Below are 26,799 nucleotides of genomic sequence, written 5' to 3'. Positions count from 1 at the left end.
CTTTTACTTCATATATATTGTAATGATTTACAATCATTGACGAGTCTTCAATCTTTGCAAAACTCTTGTTTATTTAGCCCAACTGCAGCAGACATTATTATTATTATTATTATTATTATTACATCCAATACACACGTGTATCCAGTTCCTCCTTGATGCCTATGCTGACGTCACACTTACCGTAGTGCTGTAAAACTGTCGTAACCATAAACACTCATGACATTTTTCTTTTTATTTATTTATTTAGCACATATTAAAAAGTCAGTAATATAATTACCATAAAAAAAAAAATAGACAAGGAAGTCCAAAAAACCCTCTAGGGGCTTGACAAGAGGACTTCCTTAAATGAGCATAAAAATGGACATAATCATGGACATAAATGCATATCATACACAGCACACACACACACATACACCCCCGCGCACAGCACGCTCACACACTGCACACTCGCACACACACACAAAGAAAAGAAAAGAAAAAAGTACATATCCAAAAAATAGAAAAGACAAAGGAAAGAAAGAAAAAAGTACAATACTGTATAAAAATGAGGAAAAAAGACAAATGTGAGTAAGTAGAAGTTGACATCATATTATTAAGCTATTGATATAGCAAAATATGTTTCACAGATTCTTTAAATAATTCATGAGAAAGTTTGACGAGGTGGGGAGGAAGTGAATTCCATATCCTGGAACCTCTGTAAGAGATCTTAAGTTTAAATGTAATAGTTTGCGATTGTGGGGGCCGAAGCTGGGATCCTTTACGGGTTGAATAGTTATGAAATTCATTATTCGGGGGAAAAGAAATCGTGAAAAAAGTTAGGAAGAGTTTTATTTCAAGAACCATATACAAATTGAGCAATTTGGAGGTAATTAATCTGATAGATATTAAGGATGCCAAATTTACAAAACAAAGGTAACGAGTGACTTCTTAAGGCTGAATTATGCTTCTGCGTCAAAACGACGCCGTGTCTACGGCGTGTGGTTTTTGTACACGCAGAGGACACGCCGTCACATGCGCCGTCAGTGACGTGCACCTCCCGAAAATTGTAACTACGCGTCGAGGAGACGCCGACCACACGCAGACCGAGTGGGCTGTGATTGGTTCGTTTGAAAGCGAAGCATTTCCGGTTTCCGGTTTGAATCAGTAGTGAACTTCCAGGGCTTTTTTCTTCGTTTATGTGTGATTTTTTTTTGTTTTTGTTTTTTGCACAATAGTTGTCCTTATTTCTTTGATTTACTGTGACCGGAAAAAGTCGGATAAACCATTCAGAAAAAGATCGCTAACTAGTGGCCGCGGGGGGTACTGCACCGCGACCAAATGGAGAGACGGAGAACTCTGAACAATTCGTGACGGCGTCACCGGTGCGCCGTGTGCTCTGCGTGTGTGTGACGCAGAACCATACCCGCACCTTTAGAGGCGAAGAGGCGAATGATTCTCACCACTCGTTTTTGCAACCTATATGTTACCAAATGCGTTAAGTCCTGTCAAATATAACTGTTTTGGGTAGTAGATTCAGAGCTGGGTCATAAGTTGTGATATTTGATTTGTTTTTTTCTCTTTTTGTTTTTCTTCAACTGTGGTCAGTTTTTAGGTGGAGAGGTCATCCTGTACTGTTAGTCTGTGGAGCTTTAAACTTGAACACAGATAAGAAAATGTAGAGGACAGCAAATTCAAATCGGACTCTGTGATTTATCTTCATTCTCTAAATGCACCAATGACGCTGATTAAACCAGGCAGACCCCTATTGAACAATGCTTCAAGAGAAAATAAAATCAGGCTAAAGGTTAGAATTTTCCACTGAGATAAACCCTACAGGATGAGCATCTTTCCTCGGGTCTCTCTCAAAAGAGCAGAGCAGCTGATGAGTAATGATGCCTATTTTTCTTTCAATTTACTCCATATAGCAAACGCAGCAGAGTGAGACACTTCATTAAGTTAATTAGGCTGACTTAATTACAGTCTTTCACAGGTCAGCCATGAAGCTTCTGATTGATGGTGCGGGTTGTGGAAGTAAAATTGCGTAAAATAAAAACTACAACCACAGTTCTATCCACAAATGCAGATTGAAGTTCAACAGGAAACCTTTGTTTTCTGCTGTCCAAATTTACAGCAGAAATAAACATATTTACAGTCTGGAACATAAAAAAAAAACTGTTTTGGTCTCCATGAATAGATTTCAAATCCACGATAACTGTACAAGAATGAATATAAAGTTATAATAGAATTATATAAAGTTTCATGAGTGACAGCTTCATACTATGACAGCTAACTGTCAACACTTAAGCTACCATGCACTTTCTTTTAACTTGACTTCTAAGCTGTAAAAACAAATTAACAGAGCATAACCGTTCTTATTCTGACTAAAAGGTGGCTCACTGGGGTGTCAACTATTTTTGGACTAACGGGATGGGCAGAGTCAGCCTCCCGCTCATGTCTGAAAAACAGAATCACGCTTTAGAAACATAAGCCACATCACAGAGTTTGTTCAGTTCTTTCCTTTCTTTCACAGCCTGTATTTGTTGATTCTATTGGCTGTCAAGATTTTGTAAAGAAGTCCATACAAAACAGTATATACTCAAAAAGTATACTTTAGTTCGGCACACTTTTGAGTGAATATCAGTAGTATGCATTAATTCAGACGTACTACTCAGAGCCACACGGCACTTCCTGCCGTTGGGAGGGGGAGTTGTTACCATGGTAACAACTCCTGTCACAGCAGCAGTAGCAGCGCTCCGCTCTTTCCCGTTGATCCTGGCCCAAACAAGATGACATTTCTCCTGCGCTGTGTGGTTTTATTCTTACTTCTTCAACTTCTAACGAGAAACCGAAGAAGAAGGCTCTTAAATTGATTGGATACGATAGTTGTGTTACCCTACCCCCTCTCACTTAACATCAACGTTATGCCATAAAACAATAATATTAGCACCAGCTATCCTTGGCTGCCTGTAGCTAGCACATTCGTAAACTTTGCAAATAAATCTATCCACACAATAAAGTGATAAATGATGAACTCATCTGGTTAATATCTTATGGAAACCAAAGAGAAATCACACCTAATTCCTCACATTTGAATTGTAGTGTGATGGTGGTGGAGCTGCTGCTGCAGCTTTGCTTGGTAACGTTATCCTCCATTTTTGTTGGTTGCTAAGTATCTGCGCAGCACTTAGCAACCAAACACCGCTGCATTGCATTGTGAGAAGTTTCTGCTTAGCTAGTATCCATCAATCCAGACTAATACATTTCTCTAGAATGAGTATGGATAGTGCATACTATTGTGTACGTACTAATGTTTCAGACGCACTAAAAAATCCCACATACTGTTTTTGCTACTCATTAGGGTGGAAGTATGGGATTTCAGACGCAGTTCATTCAAATCCATCCAGACGTTACTGAGATATGGCTTGAACAAACACCCATAGCTCAGCAACTGCTCTGCTGATGCAAACAAAGCCAAAATAGTTATTTTTGAAAGGAATTAATACATTTGGTTACATATATGTCAAATTAACCAAGTTTTATTGCATGATTTCTACCTGAATAACCTGGAAAATCCTTTTAAAATGTTCCTCTCCAAAAACCCTTAAAAACTCCCTGGTAATAAGTATTCTTCATTTTTCACTTCTGCTGTAACCTGACATGTTTTATTTATTTTCATGCCAAATTTATTCATACTTTCAGCTGCTGAGATCTAGTCATTCTAGGTTCATGTCATTTCCAGGAAGAATCTCAAAAACAGGCCTCGTCAGGATGCACCGGGGAGATTACAGTCAATAACCGATACTTGAAGCTTTTACTCGAGCGTAAGAAAGTATGATAACCTCCTCAAAGACGCTTGTCCTTTGGCCAAAGTGTAACCACAGTTTAATGTGATTTAAAGGTGAAATTAAGCCGCCGGCCCGCGAGAGGGGCTGGTCAGCGGTGGCCTGGCGGGACGCCGGAGATGAAGGGGAAAATCAATGGCCAGGAGTCACCTCAATCACTTTAACTAGGCGCCACAGACAACAGGGGCCTCTCAGGGGCCAATTTGTGGAGTAAACAGGAGTGTGCGATGGCTGCCGGGGTCCCCAGGTGCCTGACGAGTCCATTTCTCTGGCCGCGGCGCTATTCTAACAGCCCTCTTAACATCCAGGCGGCCCTTTTGTCAGACCTCTCGTTGTTTTATGGTCAGAAACTGTTTGGAAGAGTGAGAAACAGCAGAACAAGCCTTCGTTAAAGCAACATTTCCACGAGTCCCCGACTCCTGCTGCGTGGGCACAAACTATGCCGTATCCTAATGGCATTCTGGATGGAGAAATGACACTTTCCCTCAATAAATATTCATAATGAACTCTACTAACTTCTAGTTTTGTAAACAAACCACAGTTGACCGCTCCTCGCTCTCTCATTGGTTGTAGCTCAGACAGGTTGGTTGCTGGCACTTCTAGATAATCAGTATGCTAGTTATCCAAGGGGCGTCGCAGATGCTTCCAAGATTCCTCAGAGAGGTGTTTTTACAAATAAGAACATTTTCAAGCATCCAGTTTTTGAATAATTTGCCTCAAATGAAGGGTTGTTGTTGGTGAGTTTGGTGATCCCAGACACTTGTTTTCTGCATAAGTTTGCCATAAACTTTATCGAAATCACAAAAGATTCACATAATGAGCCGGCTGTGCTTTTGGCAGCTTAGGTGCCATTTTGAACCATTTTGGAAAATAATCTACTGTAGTTGCGATTTTTTTTTTTTTTTCCCCCAATGAAACATTCTGGATGATTTTAATACTTACACAATATTATATACATTTAATATAAAATTTTCTTCCAAAGACTAGGCATCTTTGTTTTAAGTCTTTCATATTTTAATTTAGCCAGTAAATACAAGATACAGACTGATAATAATATGACTAATGCTTTTTTTCCATATTACTTCAACACCACAAACCAGCATATCTACTATCTCAAGATCTAAAGTTTAAACTGACAAAACAATTAAGGTAATACGAATTTGAAAGAGTTATGTTTGTTTTTTGTATGTCAGATTTTACAAAATATTTAATATTGGGACCAAGAAAGACGCACAGGCTAAGACAAATTAAAATTGAAATTAAAAATAATTCATGATATTACTGGAAAATGTAGTAATCTAAGAAAATAGCTATGATTCCAGGAGAAGATAATTTTTGAATTTATCATTTCATTTAAAACAAACAATTTCAGGATTTTCCTGACAATTCTAATTTCATAAGAATCAAATTTTAACTTTGAATAAAGTTCTGTTATAAGAAAAAAGTAGTTAAAAAAATGTGTGTTACAAAAAAGCCTTGATAATATAAACTAAATGTATCTGTAATTTTTGATGAAAACGTTTTATGATAAAAAGGTGTCATTTTAAGAAAATATAATAGTAATAATATGAAAACGAATTTGTAGTTTTATGAAGGAAAAAGGTTTTAACATTACAAGTGACCAGTTGTAAGTGTTATAAAGCTGTAAGAAGTGATAAAGCAAGGACCGTTAATCTGTTTGTTCACTTTGATGATGATTCACAAATACTTCATCTTTCAGAGTTTGAAGAGAATCTGAAAGAAAGTTCATTCATTCAGAGTTTTTCTGCCAAATTATGGTACAACCTTATTTTACATTACATTACAACTTTATTTATTTTTTTTTTTTAAAGTAGTTTATTTTTTTCATGTAGGTCCTCCGGATAATCCATCATAGGTTTCAGGTCAGTAAATAAAAATTTACAAGGGGTTTTATGGTTTGGTGGACAGAGAGCTCTGATTCAGACTGCGGTTGGAGAAGTCCTCCTGCTCCCACCGAACCTCCTCCAGGAGGTTTCTCTGCTCATCTGACAAGGCAGTAAAAAGAAAACCTGCTTGTGCATTTTACCTCTGATTAAATTAGGCGTCGCCTGGTAAGTTCATTTCAGTATCAGTCATGCCTCACTAAAATGGAAATTTGTTTCTGGGGGAAAAAGGACATTAAACATTGCCCTTTGTAATAAATGAAATGGGAATTGCAAATATGAGCAGTCATCAAATTTAATTGTTCTCTCTGGTGGCTGGTTTGCGGTGCTGAGGAGCGAAGGTTCGGAGGACGGAGGTGGTTAAATGTAGCGAGTAACGCGCCGCCTGAACAGGCTAATGAAGCCGCTGTTTATGACCCACAGCAGCCGCCGCGGCCGCCGCGGCCCTCGAATAGCAACAAGATGGCCGCCCTCACGCTGAACACACACACACACACACACACACACACACACACACACACACACACACACACACACACACACACACACACACACACACACACACACACACACACACACACACACACACACACACACACACACACTTCTACCAGCACAGCAAATGTGAGTTTCAATTCAATTCCATTTATTTGTATGGCTCCAGGTCCCGACAAAAGCCATCTAAATGCAATTTAGACGGAAAAATAAACAAGTTCATTGCTGTCTAATTAAATCCAATTCAACCTCACATAATAAGTCATGTAAAACATCAGCAGTCTTCCTAAAGAACCCAACAGGCTGCAATATATCTCCACTTTTCTTCATTTAACCATCGTGAGCATGCACACGGCGACACTGGGAAGAAGAAACTCCCTTTTAATGGGAAGAAACCTCCATCAGAACCCAGTCAGGGAGGAGGTCGTCTGACTTGAGGACAGGAAGGAGGGATTTACAGATTGAAAGTGGAGCCATTTCTGGTTAATGACGATACAGATCATAGAGTGCAACAACAATGGACGGAGCATTAGTCATGTGACCCACTGCTTTCTGAAGAGCAGTTGTAAAGCCTCTTTTTCTTCGTACTGCTGCCATTTTGACTGGAAGCTGACAGGAACACGCCCACCGTATACAACTCTAACTTTCTCACAAATGTTTGAGTTTTTAAAGTCACAGTTTTGGCTTAATCTCTAATTTGCAATTTTATGAAGTCGCAATTTCTGAGATCTCCATTTTACAGAATTACAGTCTGAGTTTGTAAATGTCCAAATTTATGAAGTCACAATTTCTGAGTTATCTTATATCTTAGGGTATTTTCAGACCTGTGGCCCATTTGTTTTGTTCCGATTCAGGGGCGAAATAGATACAGTTGTTTCGTTTTTCATTTGTGGCGTTTGTGTTCACAAGGCAACCGTCTGTAGCGGTTCAAAGCTGTTAACAAATGCCATGCGTGAACCAACTGTTCTCTCATTGGTCAGAAATGAACGCAGAAGGTGTTTCCTCTTCCGTACCCCGGGAAAAACAACAATGGTTATAACCCCTTTAACATAGAGGGCGAAAAGCGCAGACCGCCTCCGCCGATCCCATTCATTGTGTATGTGCTGCCACGGTGCAAGAGCAGACCGCTCTCCTGCCGAGCTCAGCGGCGCCTGCCCGAATTGAAAATTTTTTTATTTCACCGTGCCGCGCTGTGAAGGCATCTCGGCGCGTCCAATAGGAGAGAAGGGGGTGGAGGCTCTGCGCCCCCTACCCGGCAGTGGAGGCGGCACAAACCAAGTCTCTTTTTTATGTGAAAGCAGCTTATGAGTGAGTTGTGTCGGTTGCTGTGTGGATTAAGTTCTCACTACAAACGAACCGCTCCAGGTCGGGAATGGAAGCGAGCCGAGACCACCTCTCCTAGGAGATCTCGGCTCGCTTGTTTTGTCCCGCAGCCGAGCGCGATTGCTGTGTTCACATATACCAAACGAACCGATCTTTAGGGGGAAACGCTCCCTGTTTCGGAACAACTGCTCCAAACGGGACAGGTGTGAAAGCACCCTTAGAGTTGAGGGTGTTTGCTTTATAAGCAAGACATTGTAGATGTTACATGCATGGAGCAATAGTGTTAGCCTGTTCTCCGTAGTACCTTCTCCTGACTCCTCCTTGCCAATTACGGACTTCCCAAGAACGCAAGTCCGTACTTGTATTCTAGGGAATCAAGAAACAGACGAGGTCACTAATTTTTTTGTTGTACAGTTTTTTGAGTGTATGGTCCTTTTATACTACCATGCTAGTCTTTTTTGTCCTTTTTTTTGGCCAAAGTAGAATTTGATATTTAGAATGCTCAGGAGCCTCAGGACATTATAAATCACTCTGTTGATTGGTTCGTTGATATTTGCTTTAATACTAACACAGAGAAACACTGTTAATGACAGCAATAATGGCCTATAGGTACATAAAGACTAAACTAACAATAAAACTTCATGAGTACATATTTTAATGTTTTCATTATACGTTAAGTGTCACTGCTGCTAATATACCTAGTTAGCATGGTAACAGTACACACAGATGGTCGATATTTACTACATAACAAAGAAATTATGATCATTATGAAGTACTTCTAAAGAGGGGCTCGGAGCGTTTAAGGTAATTAGAGTGATTTGTTGACGAATTTGTGATGTTGACGTGTGAGACTCGGCTAACACTGATGTATGACACTAGTTTAAACACAACAGGAAGAATCTTTACTGCACATTCATGCTTTACTGCTCTGCAAATAACTTCAAGATGCTGTACTCAGCATTTAGAAATTGTGAATTTATGTGATTATCAGCGTAGCAGCTGAGCTGCGACTAGATGAATGTACATGGGAGAGTTTTTAAACCACAGCAGTGATGAAGCGGAGTTTTAAAAACGGACCAAATACTAATTATTTTTTCATTCTCCATCAGTGTTGGTAATCAGTGCATTTCAGTTATGTGACAAAGCTCCAATTCAAATGGGTTTTTTTTTTTTTTTTTTTTTAACCTTTAGTTTACTTATTTACTTATTATCAAGGTGCTAAAGCGCTCACATTCACCTGTTGCGAATGTGTCTGTTCCAACTAAAAACTCAATTAGAAAGATTAAAAAATGAGTCAGGAAGTTGCTGGTAGCACTAGTTGCTCGGAAATAGAGACGTATTCACTTGCTAGAAGCACGCCTATTACTGCTATCACTACTATTACTACTCCAACAAGGAAGAGGAAAACGGATGTGCAACAGCATGACTTTTATTAATGTCTATATGAAGATTGAAGATCATGGTGAAAGCAGCAATGTTCACTAGTTAGAAACAATCCTGAACATTACAACATGAAATAATTTGATAGAGCGATTTATTTAATAAATCTGTGAATTATTTCCTTTAGGAAGATTGCAACACCACAAGACATGTGGTGCTGATAAATGTTAAGGTACACTAGCAGCTAGCAAGTTAGAATTGTAGATGTGCTCCCCACAACTGCTATATTCAAGGCTACAGAGAAAAAAAAAGTCACGTCTTGAACTCACGAGGAAATAAATGAATAATGTTGCCTCTGTAAAGCTAACACAGTAATGAGGATTATTGTTTTTTGGTGTATGCAGGCTAACGATGCTGTTAGAGGAGAAAACCCATGAAAGGTCAGGAGGAACAACAGTGTTGAGCCTCTTCTGTCATATTCTGCAGAGTCAGACACTCATAAATAAATATAATGAAAGCAGAAACATGATAATCGCTCACACTAATTAACTTCTAATTATTCTGAGGACTGTACCAACCTGATAAAGATAGTAATGAGCACTGAAGTACGTCGACTGGTGTACGTTATAGTCAGAGTTGTTTCTTTTATATGCCGCACTTGTACTTGGATCTACAGGAGCCACGTCACCATTAGGGCCGTCCAAGTGACAAGGTCACCCGAAAATAATTACAAATTTCAGTTTTTTTCCTAGACAACGGATGAAGTACGGAAGAGAATTAGGGCCAGGCAGGAGAAAAATAAAAATAATATTTTAGAGGAAGAAGTTCCTTTTTTTCATCATGCACTTCGAGAAAAAAGTCGAAATGTCGAGGAAAAAAGTTAAAATGTCGAAATGAATGTTGAAGTACAATTTCAGGAAAAAAGTCGAAATATCGAGAAAAAAGTCAAAATTTCGTGAATAAAGTTGAAATTTCTGCTTTATTCTCAAAATTTAAACTTTATTAATATATAAAGCCGATCAAACGTGTTTTCCATGTAAACCTCTATTCGGAATTACTATTTCCATGTAAACTCGAAGGAAAATAGTTTAATTCTGAATTATTTAATTCTGAATAATGAATTCCAAATTAAAAAACATCATGTAACCGTGGCCAATGAGTGAGTAACTTTATGATGAGCAAGGACTTTCCCCCGCTTCCTCTTTTTCTGCATCACACAAGATGGACGCCCATCTGCTGCTGCCCTTTAAAAGCTCAGTTCCAGTGAAAGACGTGGCATTTCATTATCATATATGTATATGTTGGTGCCAGAGGGGGCTGTCAGCCTATGGAGCGTGGAGACAAACCTCCCGGTCCTCCTCCCTCCCCCCAGAAGGACGGAGATCCCCCACCATGTCAGAGCACTTCAGCTCCTGAAGGCTCTTCAGAGGGGAAGCATCCCTCGCTTTCCTTTCCACCAAACAAATCTCTGTAGGGTGTCGCTCATGCAAAGCTCCCCACCGTGGGGAGGCTCTGCTTTGGTTTAACGCAGAACCCTAAATCAGGCTTTGACATCTCCCATTGGTATTTGACTTTTCTTGATATTATCTATCTGGAAATATCTACAGCCCGAATACATAATGCAAAACAACTAAATATTTTATTTTGGTTTATGGCAGCAGATCAAATTAAAGCCAAACTTGAAAGATGTATTTAAAATTGATATAGACTACCTTGTTGCAGCTATCCTTGTCCAGTTTTTGATATTATTATGTTTTGCCTTTGTTTTATTTTGTCCTTTTTTGTTTGTTTTTTATTGTTGTATTATCTTTTTTCTGTTTTCATTATTATTAATTATTAATTGTTTTCATTGAATGCTTAGGTCTGAGGGGTGGGTTTGGAAGGGGGTGAAAAATGTGTATAATGTTTGTTTGACATCATTGTGGATGCCACCGTTTATAATAAAAAAATATAAATAAAAACATTTGATCACTAAAAAAAGGAGAGAAATCAGCCCAGACTAGCAATTATAAAGACAACACAACCTGAGATACAGTCCTGTAGAAGTTTTTACCCCCTCAATTCATCCTTTTTTTTTGTCCATTTTTGTTGTAGTATTGGGAAATAAAACCTTGAATTTACAACAACATATGACTTTTTTACTTTATTTTAAAAAACTGGAGCAAAAAAGATGAAAAAATAAAAATAATGAACTCCAATAGATGTTTCCTTCAGCGATAGATAGGATGACACTGGGTAAAGACACGGCATGAAGGTGCAGAAAAACACCTCAGCACAGAGAAAAGCAACATACTCATCAATTTAACAACATCATACTAGCCTATGTGGAGGTGGGGGGGAGTTCCCGGCACAGGCCACCTGAGTAATCGCCATAGCCTCCTGGCGCAGCGCTTCAACCTGGTTCACTGTGTTGGGAGGGGAAGGTGGGGGAGGTGTACTTATGTGCATGTGTGTGTGTGAGTGGTAAGTATGTGAACTATGCCCTCTATAGAGGGAATGCTCATGACGTCACAGATGCGACTTCACAGCGGGTTACGCTCACTGAGTGGCAGAAAGACTGAGTGGCAGAAAGACTGAGTGGCAGAAAGACTGAGTGGCAGCGTAAATCTAAAATGGGAAAGAGCTGTTGTGCAATCGACTGTACTCATAGATTTATCAAGAAATCAGAGTTATCGTTTTACAGACTGCCGAAAAATAAGCTTAAGAGAGACAAATGGATCGCTGCAATTCGCAGAAACAACTGGATTCCAGTCATCGAAACATGGATTTGCGGTTCCCATTTTGTATCAGGTAATGTTGGATTTTTGGGTAGCTAACGTTAAACGGTCAAATCATAAAGTTCGGTGTCCTCATCACTTTAATTTCACCAACAAATCCTGCCTTGAAGTAGGACCAAGCGTCAAGACTTTTGTAAGCCTTCAAGCATCTTCAACCTTCGTGTATTTCCCCGGCGTAGAAATTAAGTACATATAAATATCAGGAAACTGGATTCGTGGCCAAATATTAATGTACATGGACCACTGGTTTGACCACTTCTGGTAACTGTACGGGTCACTGTCAAGTCCAACTGGCTTTAATTTAAGCCCATAATCGGCTGTTATCCTGTGGCCATTGTAACCTTCTGAAATGCATCTTCAAGTGTGGCTTTACTGAAACTAGAAATGTCAGTTAAATGAAGTGTTTCATTAATGAAGGCGCGGGGGGTTGTGCACAGCTCTGCCAGTTGCCGGCCTGCAGGATGATGCCGCCACCAGTGAGGCACCGCCGCGCTGCTTCCCTCGGGCAGAAACAGGAACAGGAGGTGGTTCAGGGGTTGGAGGGGTGGGGAGAAAGAGCACATACCACCCCTTCACCCAGAAACAATCACTAAATCAGTCCAGGAGGGGGCCGGGGAGGCTCTCTGAGATAGTTAGCATGGGCCGGCCCCTCCTCCCCTCCACTTTCCCATCTAAGACCTGAGCGGCTCTTCCATAACGGATGGCGCCACTGATAATTGGAAAATTGGCGCCTTGTCTCTGAGATTTGGTAGATGGCACAAGTGTGTGCGAGGGGGGAGTTCATGAGGCGTCGACCCACTCCCAGATTTATGTCAGCCCTGTGGACCGGCACCAGAAAGTATCCAGAGCTAAAGAACCACGCAGGACATTTTTCCTGAGGAGAGACCGCATATCAAGACGGGTCCAGAAGCCCTGACAAGGTTCTGCTGGTCTGATGATCCATCAGCACCCTGAGTGAGGAACTGTCTGGACTCTGAGGAAGCTCCACACATCCACTTTATCTGCAGTCACATTCAAGAAGGAAGCTAGTACGCTGACCTTCGGTGAACCCCGCCAACGAGGCCTTCGTTAGATTCCTGCGTAAATGCCGCATTTTATTTATTTATTTTTTTTTTATTTTTATCTTTTATCTTTTATTTGGAAAAGGCTTGATTTCACAGATGCAGGTTTATATAGCGTCAAAATCACTTCAAGTAAGTTAACATAACATTGGCATGACATTTTTTAGAACTTTTGATGTCCAATTTGCCTCCTGGCTCTTCCTAGAATTTTCTTTGTAAAATATTTACATGGAACATGGAAAGCTTCTCATTAGGGATGCCCCGATACCAATACTGGTATCGGTATCGGGGCCGATACTGCTCTCATATACTCGTACTCGTACTCGCAAAAATTCTCAGATACCACGCACCGATACCACTTCATTGTTGTTGTAGTTACTGATTAGTGACTCTAGGGGGAGATGTTGAGCCGCCCCGAGGCTGCCTGGGTGAGTGTGCAGCCTGGTGGCGGAGCAGCCGCCGAGCCGCCGCTGCTCAGCCAGCTGTTCCGGTTAGCCGGTAGTCGGCTAAGCTTAGCGTGGTGATGAGAAGAGAGTGATACCCATGAGTGAGACTGGCAGCGACGTTTCAGTCAAGATGGCGCCAATTAATGCAGTGGGATGTCAGCAGTGTGGACATATTTCAAAATAAGGGACGACGACAGAAGCAAGGCAGACTGCAAGCTACGTGCTGCTAAGGTGTCAAGAGGAGGAAAGGAGAATACATTGTTTAATACCAGCAACTTGATAAAACATCTCAAGACGCATCATAAAGCTGAGTATAAGGAGTTTGCTAATGCTACTGCAAGAACACAACAGCCAACATTAGCTCAGGTTCTGCAAAAGAGACAGACAATGGAAAGAGACGACCCACGGGCCGTGTTGGGACTCAGCGGGCTGTGGGCACTGCGCATGGCCGGGTCGCGGAGGAAAGCCCAGCCGACTGAGTTTTGTTTAAAATAGTTATTCTACTCATTTTATTTATTTTTATTGAATTTATCTGTTGCAAATTAAACCTGTCCAATTCATTGCATTTTTCATTGCATTTTTAGCCTAGTTATTTTTGTGGTAAAAGTATCGTATCAGTACTCGGTATTGGCAAGTACACAAATTAAAATACTCATACTCGTACTCAGCGTGAAAAAAATGGTATTGGGGCCTCCCTACTTCTCATCTTAAATATTAAATACAGAAAATTACGCACAAAGCAGAATGAGTAAAGATTGTGCTGTAGACTATATCAATATATCATATTACAAAACACATTTTGATCCCGCTCCTTATTTTTGTCAAGTTAGCAAAAGTCAGACCTAATAGGTTTTATGTGCTCAGTCCACTTAGACCACATCTGGTAACATTTCTCCTTCTCCATTTTTAGAGAGAATGACAACTTTTCCGTATATATTTTATATATTATTCCTATCCATTCATCTATAGTGGGGGATTCAGGGGCACATTTTATTTTTAAATAAGCTCATATCAGCAGGTACAAGGTGTTTTTGAATAAACGTTGTATCAAAGTAAAAGTAATGTTGTTTGTTTAGAGTTAACAGCGTCCTTGATGCACGGAGCTGTTATCCTCGGTATTTGCTCCGGTAGGTCCGGGTTTGTTTGTTCAGAAGCACTGAGCTCATCACTGTCAGTAAAGATGGCACTGAGAAAACAATGAAAAGACCAAAACCAACTTCAATAAAGAGTCTCGCTTTCCTTTAAAATGGAATGGTTGTTCTTTATTTATTTATTTTTGCTTTGATGTTTTTCTCTACTTAAATGTCCTGAACAGCTTGAAATGAAATATTGCTGCTCTCAACAAAGTTATTGAGCAGATCATTTTCTAGTTATAATTACATTCTCTGGGCTCTTAAGACCAAATGATTGGGGAATCACGTTTTCTGAAGATGAATTAGCCTTTGTTTTAAAAACTGTTGACGGCAAATAAACCCAGGAGTCCACTATTAGATTAAATCTGTTGGTGAATTAAGTTTGTCCTTTCAAAAACAATTTTTTTTAAATTAGAGAGCAGACAAAGAATAAATAAAGATGCGTCCCCAGTGCCAGCTGTGAAGGACGATCTTTGCAGGAAGTATTATTTAGGAAAACAAAAGTAACCACTCCACTTTCTCCGCCCCAGCTAAACCCACCATGACATCATCCAGAGGCTTGGGAACATTTTGAAGCTTCTTTTCGCTCGTTCTGTTCGGCGCCACATTGCAAATGTCAAAACAAACAGCTGGGATACACCCACCTTATGTCAATCAAAGTTTGACATTTTCACTTGCCTGGCTGAGCTTATGCTAACCTTAGATGCTAATTGATATTACACATCCTCAGTGAAACTGTTCCCACCATCAGGATAGTCCTGCAGGTCTGGATCTGGACCCTGGTGGTCAGTAGAGGAACTGCAGGTTTTCCTGTTTCCCCATTACCTTCAAACCAGAAGCTAAAATGTTGACACTTCACTATTAGCTTTGCTACTTAGCATCTTATTTGTTTGTTTTTTGTACCAACTGAGTGCAGCAGACATGTCCAGGGTTCAGCATGATCAGTCTATTCCTTTTAGCATTGCTTAGCTCATGCTAACATATTACACTAACCTCCATCACATGTACAGCTAGCTGCTAGTTTAGTCCTCAAAGGGCCTCACTGAGCTACGTAGCCGGACTGCAGGAGTCACCTGTCTCGCATCAAATGGTCGTTCATTTTTCAGATTTTTATTCTGTAACAAGAAACAAGGATTGATGGACAGATTAGATTAGAATGAAAGAAACTTAACTGTCAGTAATATCATAGGTTAACATGAACTAGGCTCTAGCTGTAGACCGAGCTGCTCCATCTGTTACAGAGGAGCAACGTTCGCCACATAAACCCTCTAGATCAGTGGTTCCCAACCTTTTCCAACTCAGGGACCACTTTTATGTCTCAAAAATGTTCGCGGCCCACTTCCGAACTTCTGAATTCTCCCTGTTGCTAGCCAGCTATCCATCTTTATACTCCAGTTTCAGGTATCGGCATCAAACGTAAATAAGTCAAGTGCAATGCAGTCCCGCTGCAAAGTGGTCCGACCGATAACAACAAAAGTTCCTATCGCTCATTTGCTTGTCACATGTCTAATACTTGAAGGAAAACAAAACAAAATAATGAACATAATATTTAAACATTTTTAATATCATTTTAAACATAACTGAGTTTTAACATTTAAAACCTTATTCTCCACAAAAATCATACTTTTTTGGAAATGATTTGGCGGCCCACTTGCAATACCTTCCGCGGCCCCCTGGAGGGCCGCGGCCCACAGGTTGGGAATCACTGCTCTAGATGGCCCAACAGCTGCGCTCAGCTAGCTTTGAGCTAGTGCCATGAGTGCTAGCAGAGCTCACACTAGGGAACACAAGGCAACACTTTGATGCCTACAATCACACCAGTATGATGATTCTATATGTCTACATTAAAACATTCTTGTTCATAATGCATTCATATATGCTCATTTTAAACTTTCATGCAAAAAGGGGGAAATCACAACTAAGTCAAATTTACCAAAACTGTATTTATTAAACAGTTACTAAGCAGTGAGTGGCACAAACATAAAAATTGTCATTTCAAAACAGAAAGTGCACGTTGCATCTCTGACTCCCCGTCTAAAGAACATCTGCTAAGAACATCTTCTGGTCCTGGTTTTACCTGGATGAGCTGCTCTGAGCAGGAGGCCCTTTAGAGCACCTTTATATCAAGACTATTGTAGGTGTAGGGACTGCAATGTTTCATCCTCTCCTCCTTTACTTTGCATCACTTTCACTTACTTTCGGAAATATGACATCGAACATACTCGATATATCGCCCAGCCCTAGCTCACATTAAAATCATTTTATTACCAACATCTCAAACACGTCGGCCGAGTGGTCATTTTAGAAATCTGCATTGTTTAAGTTGATGTGAATACGTGAACTGTCCATAAATGGTATCGGCTGTAAAGTGTTTCTAGACCTGTCAATCATCCAACTCCATCGAGCTGCTTGCACATGGAGACGCTAGCACTCTGACTGATGAGGTCAGCTGACACAATCAAACCCACAACAGCTCTGGCAAGACTTCAAACATTTACTGGCACATCTGATGTGTTTAGCTTTATTTTGATGCAATATTTATGCAGATATACGTTTTTGTTCCTGAGATGTGCTCGGTTCAGACCAGGAACGTCACTTCAGGCGCCTCAAAAACAGGCCCAATCTGTACGGAGTTAAGGAAATAAAATATTAGGTTTGAGTGAGTTTAGGGGCTCCAGCTTTGGTGAACTGTCAGAGAATCAGCCGTCGTCTGCTCGGACGCGGAGGAGGATTCATGGGGAGCTCAGATCCTAACCTGGTGACTCTGGTGTGGAGATGTGTCCATTAACCTCTGGAGAGAGGGGTAATTGTACCTGTCAGAGCTGGTTAATCACTGCTGCCGCTCTCACCACTGTCATTTTCAGTGTGTGTGCCGGTGCCTTCTCCCTGCGGTTCATAGGGTTGTTTTTAACGGGGTTTCCAAACCTGCCGGCTTTAAACTGAAACCATGTTTGTTTTCCTGCGTGGTGGGGTCGTCTGGGGACGGAGCCTCCCGTCCATCCATGGTGGTTCTAAAGAGCAACCTCAGAAGAACCACATCAGCAGAAACACGGTGGTGGAAGGGTGATGATTTGGGCAGTTTTTTAGCTGTAGCACCTGGACAACACTGAGTGGACCTCTATACAGTAAACCCTGGCTATAACGCGGTTCACCTTTCACGTCTCGCTGCTTCATGGATTTGCATTTTGCATCGTGTTCTACATTCTGATTGGCTAAACAGTCTCCGCGCTTCTTCACTTCCTGTGTCAATAACGTTGGTTGCTTAGCAACGATGCTGAGAACGGCCAATGAGCTTCAGCAGCAGCTCAAGAACGGGAGCCTTTGATGAATCGTTCATTACAGTTTCAGATATAATCAATGGTGGCATGTCGGTTTATAAGAATCCTTTTGCCCAGAAGAAAAAAGAGTGACAACAACGACCCATAACTATGTTCTTCTCTGGAAAATACACACCTGCACCGCAGGCTTTAGGAGAAAGAGACGCTACAGAGCAAGTCGGGATGCAGCAGCATCAGAAGAGCAGTGGAATACAAGCCAGACACTATTTGTCTTACTGTACTTTTTCATATTTATATTTTTTCATAATCATATTTCATTTTCTCCCGTTCAGATCAATTACTCGAGTCGCAGTGGGGCGGTGCTGATCCCCGCAATTTGAAGCCTTGTATAATAATTACGGCTGTCAAAGTTAACGCGTTAAATTAACGTCCTCTTAATGCCGACAATTTTTTTAACGCACAATTAACGTGCAGGATAAATGAAAAAAAAAAAACGCGCATTATATAATTTCTGGCAGTTGTCGGCACCCATAGCTTGGGGAAAAGTATGGTGGATTACTGCGTGAACTTTTTGGAAAAGCGAAGATGGAGAATGAAAAGAAACTTTTGCCAGATGGTTCCCTGGACCAGACTAAAGTTATTTGCATGTACTGTCGATTTGAAATGAATTACCATCGAAGTACGTCGAGTCTCAAATACCACTTGCAGCCAAACACACGACCGATGCAGAGAGCGCACCCCCCCCCGGTCAAAAGCAGACAACCTTTATTTGAGCCTTAGGTTAGACATAATCACATGGAAAATTTAACTGACCAATGCACTTATTGTACAATGTTTGTGATACATATGGTTCATTGTTTTACATTGAGCTGCCTAAAAAAAACAAGGAATCTTAAGTTAGTCTTTACAAGTGTAAAGTTGGGGACTACATTGTGTTTATATTTATGAAGGAATGTTACATTCAGGTCAAAAGCTTTTTTTTGTGCAAAGTTGATTAAACATTGGCATAAAGCAGCATATTTGCCCTTTCTCATGTTGTTAACAGTATTAAAAGCATAAAAAAATACCTTAAGGTAATTTAGAACAGCAAAAAATGTGTGAATAAGTGTGCGATTAATATGCGATTAATCGCGAGTAAACTATGGACAACATGCGATTAATCGCGATTAAAAAAAAATTAATCGTTTCTACATAATAAAAAGTGCTGCTGGCGTTTGCAGACGACTGCAACTTGTTCTCCAGCATTGGGGACCAGCATTGGGCGCGAACACTGAAGTTAAGTGTGTTTTCTGTTTTCAGGAGGACGACGAGGAGGAGGAGGAGGGGGAGGGGGAGGAGGAGGATGAAGAAGAGGAGGAGGAGGAGGAGCAGCACCGGGAGGAGGACGCCTCCATCAAAGAGGAAGTGGCAGAGCAGGAGATCCCAAACTAGGACGTCAGTCCAGACCGCTGCTTTTGCCTTTTCCGTTCGGGCTCCAGAACTTTCCACAAGACTCCCAAAGTTCGTACGCAGCCAGCAGCTAGATTTCACCCCAAACAGTTTAGCCGCCGGAGGAGTATTTTAGAAAACACTATTGAAATGAGTTTGTATTTTTTACTGACGGTGGAGGGCAGATGGACGTGTTTCATTGACAAACTTTTCCATGTAATCTATTTTCATACACTAATGATCACAACTATTTACAAGATGAAGCACAGAGCCCTTCTTCTTCTTCTCCCGGGAGAACATCCATACCTGTCCGTCATCACTAATGAAATTATTTCCTCTCATTTTAAATATATTTTACTCAATATTTGACTGGAATGTTTTATTTTTGTATCGTATATTATCTTCTTACTTAACTCTTTAACTCTTTTCACACTTAATTTTTCACAGTGACAGTATTTTGCTTTGTTCTTGTGTTGAAACATGTAAAACCCTCAATGAGAAGAAGATGGTACAGTACAGAAAATACAAATAAAAAAAAACATCCACAGTGATTGTTAATTTTATTGGATTTGAAATTCTTCAGAGACGGTATCAGCTTAGCCTGACTGGTGTCAGGAGCTCCTTCCCTTCTCAGACATCTCCTCCCGGACCTTATGTGATGATCATACCGGAGCGTCCCGGAGCGACCATTTAAAATAACCCAGATGGCTGCAGAATTACTACTACGGAAGAGTATTAGGGCCATGCAGGAGAAAAAATATTTGAGAGGGGAAGATTTTTTTTTTATCTGGCACTTCGAGAAAAAAGTTGAAATGTCGAGATAAATGTTGAAATACAATTTCGAGAAAAGAGTCGAAATGTCGAGATTAATGTTGAAATACAATTTCAAGAATAAAGTCGAAATTTGTTGAATAAAGTCAAAATTTCGAGAATAAAATTGAAATACAATTTGGTGAATAAAGTGGAAATGTCTCCTCTGGCCCATCAAATCCAGTTAGCAGAGCGACTGACAGCTATGCAGCAGCAGCCGTAACTAACTAACTAACTAACTTACATCCTTGGAGTGGAACGTTAAGGGTACGTTTCTGAAGTTATGCAACTGCATATGTGTGATATGTGTTTCAAATCAATATCGTAAAGCCAATTCACTTTATTCATGGAATTTGGACTTTTTTCTCGACATTTCGACTTTTTTCCCGAAGTGCAAAATGAAATAAAAATCTTCCTCCTCTAAAATATTATTTTTATTTTTCTCCTGCCTGGCCCTGATACTCTTCCATATACTACTAAAACCTTCGCTCAACAGGTTTTTACTACTAAACTGATCGTATGATGTCAAGAACATCTGCCCCGCCATTGTTGAACCAGTCTGGTGGTAGCTCCGCCCACATCACATGACTCTCTGGGTGGTTTCTGTCCAGGGGTGTGTGGAGCCACTTCCTTCTGCTCACATTAGTGCCTTCTCCTGGAAACCCAAGTCTGATCCAGAGGAATCAGGGGAGGAATGCAGGAATGGATGATGAAGACTGATGCAACAACCCCACATCGGCTCGACTCAACTCAGCCTCGTTTCTTTTCCATAACAATTCAGCACCTGGAGCAGAAGTAGGAGGTTGGAGTGAAGCTGCTGTGACGTATTTGATTGTGTGATCTAAATGAAGAAGACAACAACACTAAAGATGTAGAACCTGGAGGAGATGATATATGTGCTGCTGGGTCTGTGGCTTGTGTTTGATATCAAGTTAAAAAACGAGAGTGAGAGAAGCTTCAAGCGGCGACGCTTTTAAATTTTTGTTAGTTTGTCTCGGCGCTGCTGACAAGTCAGCTGGGAGCCACGAGCAGCTATGAAGTGACAGAGCTCCTGGTAGATCTGGTCATTTCTTACCCGTCTACATCCCTTTTTAATTCTCTCCTCAGCCACCAGGTTTATGAACATCTGCACCTCAGAGTTGGATCATGAAACAGACTTTTGTGCTGCCATTGATGTTGAATAAAATGAACAAGAAGCCGTCAGAGTCGCTCTTTCGCCGATGTCACATCCTGACTCAGACGTCTGACTCCAACCCCCCGACCAATCGGTGGCCTGTAGTGTGATGATGTCAGATACAGCCGACTCAGCCGCTTAGAACCTCGGCAGATTAGTAACAGAAAAGTATCTACTCGGCACGTTAGACCCTTAGTGGGAAAGAACCAAATCGAGGCGAGTCGGGATGAGTAAGTACGAATGGAAAAGCACTATAACATCACTGAAACAACCTGCCGCTGGGGCGCCCGGACATCTTCCTGGTCGACCCGAAGCCCAAACACGCTCAGAAGATCCACCCGGCGCTGGTCGGCCAGCACCTCCCAGATCCTGCTGCCTCGAGTTGACAGTAGAGTTACACACAGTTATTGTTTTGTATAAGTTTACCTGATGAGCCACATAAACCCCCCGTACACTTGTCATGGATGTGAAATCTATCTGGAGATCACAAGTGTTTTTGTACCAAACTGATAATATGTTTGTCTCTGATCTAAAGTTGAACATTTTAACAGGAAAGTCAGTGCAGATTGACTGGCTGTTGGATCCAGACCCTAGTGGTCAGTAGAGGACATGTAGCTTTTCTAACTTCTTTTATTTTAAACCAGAGTTTGACTCGGGTTTAATCCCAGAAGACCCTAAATCCAGCGGGGCTGAAGATCTGATACTGGAGCTGGAGAGCAAAAGAAAGGTGGGGGAAGTTTTAACTGCCTCTTACCATGAGCGTTGTGGAAATGTGTTTTTTGATACCTAATTTCTACATTAAACCATATTTGGATCTTTATTGAAACTCCTTTGAAGTTAGAAAACGTCCCACCGTCCTCCACCGGCTGAGGGGTTTCCCATTTAACTCCTAAGATGAAACCTTTTCCTGCTTGCGTTTCCTCGGATGGTTCAGATCTGCAGCGGCCCATGCTGAGCCGGGAGGGGGGGGGGGGTATCCTGCACCACCCCCCTCCCCAAAAACAGATCTTCATTTTCCATCAACAGTCAGAGCGAGGACGTCAAAGCGCTCACATTCTGACATTAAGGCATCGAGGGGTGTAATTCCAATTTGTTTCAAAGGAACTATTAATTTGCCCATTTCAAGGCCTGGCAGGAAGGGAACCCTGGAAGAGCGCTGAACCGTGAAAGACATTATCTGGGGGCTTCAGATTTCACTGAAAAGACATGTGGAATTGATGACGGGATGCGTTGGAGCCTGCAGGCGTCGGAGCCGGGCTCCCTGCGGTCCAGCTCCCAGCATGCCGTCTGAGAGCGATGTCATTAGGCGTATTATAACAGCGATGGGCGCATTAATGGCGGAGTGGCCCGCTCCGCCACCCAGCGCCCCGCCAAAGTCCTATTTACATCCCCGGAATACTAAACAGCCTCTGATGAGGCGGCGAGCACTCGGAGCGTGGAGCGGTGCTTAACAGCCAGCTACAAACGGAACACCGCCGACTTTGTTGTGTCTTTACATCTCTGTGAAACCCTCGACATCACACACGGCGCGCACGCTTCTAACGACGCCGGTCCCGCTTCATTTGTCCGTCTTAATCGCACACATTTTACAGCCTCTCTGTCTCCGCTGAGGACCCGCGATGCTCATCACACACAGTGGCGGGAGAAAGTATGTGAACCCCGTGGATGTGATCAGATCTAACAGACTGGATGGATTGCTGAGGTTTAACCTTTAACCTCACACCGTTAGCAACTGTAGTGTGACCGGGCCCCCGGGTCTGGCACTCAGAAGGCAGGCCGATTTTTTCCAGTGGCCAACCGCGGTACTGCAACAAAAAATCCCATGGGGCCCAGAAAGCTTTTTTCCCATAGACCGCAATAGTAAAAGAGAAGCCTCTACAACTGTTCACAGGACACCTCCAGGTGTAATCACCGGCAATTACTAATCTTTGTATTCTATATTTTAAGTCATGGACTTTATATCCGTCAAAAATGTTTTATAACGGCCAGAAAAGTCAAAGAAAAGTTTCTTTCTGGGCGTGACGTCACGGCTGTGTCCGTGCACTCCGTGGATGTATTATATTAATACATATTATATAATATTAATACATTAATAATATATGCAATAATATACATTAATTCATATATTATATTAATACATATTATATTAATACTCGTTCTCATTTAAGTGTCTACAGAACCTAGCACCAGATGTTTTATGTAAGTTAGTTAGCAGGCAGAATAGTGGTAGGATCACCAGGGGAACAACAAGTGGTAACTGTAAGGTTGAACGCCGTAAGACCTCCTTTGGGCAGTCAGCGTTCTCTATAAAGGGCTCTCAAATGTGGAACACACTGCCAACTGAGATAAAAACAACTCAAGATTTTAAGGTTTTTACTAAAAATGTCAAAGACTGGGTGAAGCAAAATCAGAAATGTACGCTTTTTTTTTTTTTAAGGTTTTTTTGGGCTCTAGTGGCCCTTTATTGGAGATGCAGACTGGAAAGGGGTACAGAGAGAGAACGGGGGAGACACGCAGCAAAGGTGCGCGGGCTGGATTCGAACCCGCGACCGCTGCAGGAGGAGGACTGTAGCCTCAGTATATGGCCCGCTGCTTAACCCACTGCGCCACCGTGCGGCCGAAATGTACGCATTTTTAATCACCTGTAACCGCTAATAGGGTGCTTTCTTGCAAGCTGAGAATTGTAAATAGGATATAGCTTTGCATGTTGAAAATGTAATGTATTTTTGTATTCTTTTTCTCCTTTCTTTCGTTTTCTTTTACTAAAAGCCTAACTAGGGACAGGAGATGGAAACTAGCAATAGCTATAATCTCTGTATGCAGAACATCAGTCACATTGGCTTGTTTGTAATGAGTGAATGTGATCACATGTAAACCTGCATTGTCCCTATTAAATAAAATAAATTAAATTAAATTAAATTGCCCCGGGGCATGATGGGAGGCCCCAGAGCATCATGGGAGGTGACTCAACTGCGCATGCTCTATGGGCCCCACAACGCGGAAGTAAACCCGGAAGTCAGGAACTTTTTCAGAGTATGCGCTGGGCGAGCAACTTCCATTGAAATGAACGGCAGCCATTTTTCCGGTCCGGTATCCAGTTAATACAATAAATCCATGAGTGTGACGCGTAGCTGAAGGCTAACTTGATCTTTCTGCAATTGAAGCTGTTTTTTCCCCATCATGCTTTGTGTGATGATGAAGTGTCTTATCTGTGGGTCACCTAATAAAGCTAGATTCAAAAATAAATCAAGAAAAGCAGTACTTAGCAAGGAAGTCAGTTTTAGTTAGTTGGTTTATGCTGAAATTCTTGGTTTATTCTGAAATTCTGAGTGTGTAAAATGGAATATTTTTTGTTGTTTGATTCTGGCTGGTTTCAACAATAAGGGTTGAATTCCATTACATACTGGATAATTTTTGTTTAGATTTAGTTATGTTTTAATTGTAAGGATTGTATTTTATTGTTTTATGTGTGTAATGTTGGACCCCAGGAAGAATAGTCTTTACTGCAGTGAGGACAAATCGAGATCCGTAATAAATGAATAAATAAATAAATAAATAAATTATTTATTTATTTATTTATTTATTTATTTATTTAATAAATTAATAAATAAAAATCTGCGCTGATATCAGAAGACATTAAACCAGAGTGTCAGGAGGGACGGACCAACCGCCCGTGATGAAATCGACGGGTTTCCTGCGCGTTGATCGTTGCCATCCTGTCAGGAGCCTACTCCGCCCAACTGATAACGCATGATGCTCACTAACTTAACCTTCTTCTCAGACGTCAACATCTGAAACAGAGAGCAGCTGGTGAACCTGAGGCTGAGGCTTCCTGTAGTCCAGCCAGGTGACCAGGTGGGTGGATGCTTTAGCGTTAGTTCCTAGCGGGGGTTCCGTCACTGCAACCTTCGGTACTTCTACGCTGCCTTTGAAAGATGTTGTCCCTCTGATAAAACTTGTACTGGCCACGGTTACATGATGTTTTTTAATTCGGAATTAATTATTCCGAATTAAATAATTCAGAATTAAACTATTTTCCTTCGAGTTTGCATGGAAATAGTAATTACAAATTGAGGTTTACATGGAAAACACGTTTGATGGGCTTTATCCAATTCCGCTTAAGGTCTGTGGGTTGGGAAGGTTCTGATTGGATAGGGGGGCGGACCGGAAGTTACGTCTACCGGAAGAAAAACAAACTTAGCCGCTACAACCTTGAAAAGCTCACAATTTTTGGTTCCTGCCATCTGTTCTTTTAATTATTTTCAGGTCCTCCAAGCTATTTATTAAATAAATCGTCTCTGCTCTTGACCACTGTTTACTGCGTGCTGCCATCTTGAAACTTTGTTTGGAAAACAAGCCCAAAGCGGAATATAAGCGTCATGGCGACAGGCAAGGGAACGAGCAGCGCAGAAAGACCGGAATTAATTTAAAGCGGAATGAGTGTATAAGGCCGCGTTCAGACTGCCAGCCAATATCCGATTTTTAGCCCATCCAGATTGAAACTGGATGACTCTTTTGAAGTCTGAACAGTCCCAAACCACATGAGATCCGATTTTTGCAAACCAGATGGAAACCACCTCCGGGAGGTAGTTTCATATCCGATCCATATCTCATTTGGGCAGATGCGTGTCAGTCTGAACAGCTCCAAACACTCAGATCGGATATGACTGTCCCAGACGCTCCAAACCACCCGCCCATTTCCAGTTGTGGAGCTACTCATCCTTTCACAGAGAGCATGTACAATCTCTGATGTCACGTCAAAAACTATTATTTGTAGTTTAAGTGTTGCAAATTCACATTACAAGTCATGTTTTAATAGCAGAAAAAAGACTGCATTTCCACGTACAGTGCGGGTCGCCGCGTACCTTACGCCGTAGGTCTGCGTTGGTGTAACGCGGAACCATAAATCAGCCTTCAGTCGTGCTGTGAGCCTGAACCTGCAGCCCGTCAGCTCATCAGGAGGAGGTTAAAGAGCCAGGCTGCCAGTTGTTCATTGATGGTTCGTTTTGTTAAGTCTGAGCTTTGTTGGTTGGTTTGTTAGTTTGCTGGTGGTTTTGTTCTGAACACCTTTCTCTGTTTCTCATTTTGCTGTGACGCCGGGTTCCTCCGCCGAGACACAACTTTGCGGTATGCGTTCATTGTTATGTCTAAAAATGATGTGCAGTGCCGACCCAATCAGAAACGGTACAGATATTTTGGAATTTTTTTATATATATAAAAAAATAAAATTATAAAAAAATAAAGGATCCCCATAACCTTTGATCGGGTGGGCAGGACGCACGTTTGGGTGGACACAGCTCACCCCTGCCCCAAAACCAGCCTCGAGTTCCAGTAACAGAGGTCCGACGGGAGGATTAGAGTGAGATGGGGCAGTCTCAAACGATTTAAAATATTGCACAGTGTATGCCCAGCTTTACAGGTATGGAACAGCATGTGAGCTGGCTCCATATTGTTATTGTTTTTGATGTCGCAATTACATGACTTCACGCAATACACGCGCTTGGTGACGCCTCCGCTCCGACGTCGTTGCTACGGCAACCCGTCAGATCAGTCAATGATGTGGCCCAGTCTGAACAGAGCCAGATCCGATATGGACATTTGCTAAAAACAGTGTGGACAGTCAGCCCTGAAAATCGGATATGAGAATGAATCAGATATGAATCAGATTTGCTACTTCCCATGTAAAAGCAGCCATTGTAGCATTTTTGTGTCACGTTATGGATGTTTTATCTTTGTTGTTGAAGAGCCGCGGCTTCAGCGTTAACAAGA

General features: G+C 41.5%; 1 protein-coding gene across 2 annotated transcripts in view; it reads left to right on the top strand.

Moving 5' to 3' along the window:
- phf14 (PHD finger protein 14) overlaps positions 1–19,587 on the top strand; it is a 118,762-nt gene extending 99,175 nt beyond the window's left edge. For both annotated transcript variants that reach the window (XM_061741157.1, XM_061741156.1), the window contains exon 18: positions 18,918–19,587. In XM_061741157.1, the coding sequence (XP_061597141.1) occupies positions 18,918–19,049 (132 nt within the window). In that variant the 3' untranslated portion in view covers positions 19,050–19,587. The remainder of the gene's footprint in view (positions 1–18,917) is intronic.
- Positions 19,588–26,799: the final 7,212 nt, after the last annotated feature.

The sequence above is a fragment of the Cololabis saira genome, chromosome 15 (assembly GCF_033807715.1).
Source record: "Cololabis saira isolate AMF1-May2022 chromosome 15, fColSai1.1, whole genome shotgun sequence".
Lineage (NCBI taxonomy): Eukaryota > Metazoa > Chordata > Actinopteri > Beloniformes > Belonidae > Cololabis > Cololabis saira.
The sequence above is the reverse complement of the archived record's forward strand: the minus strand, read 5'-3'. Positions and strand labels throughout refer to the sequence as shown.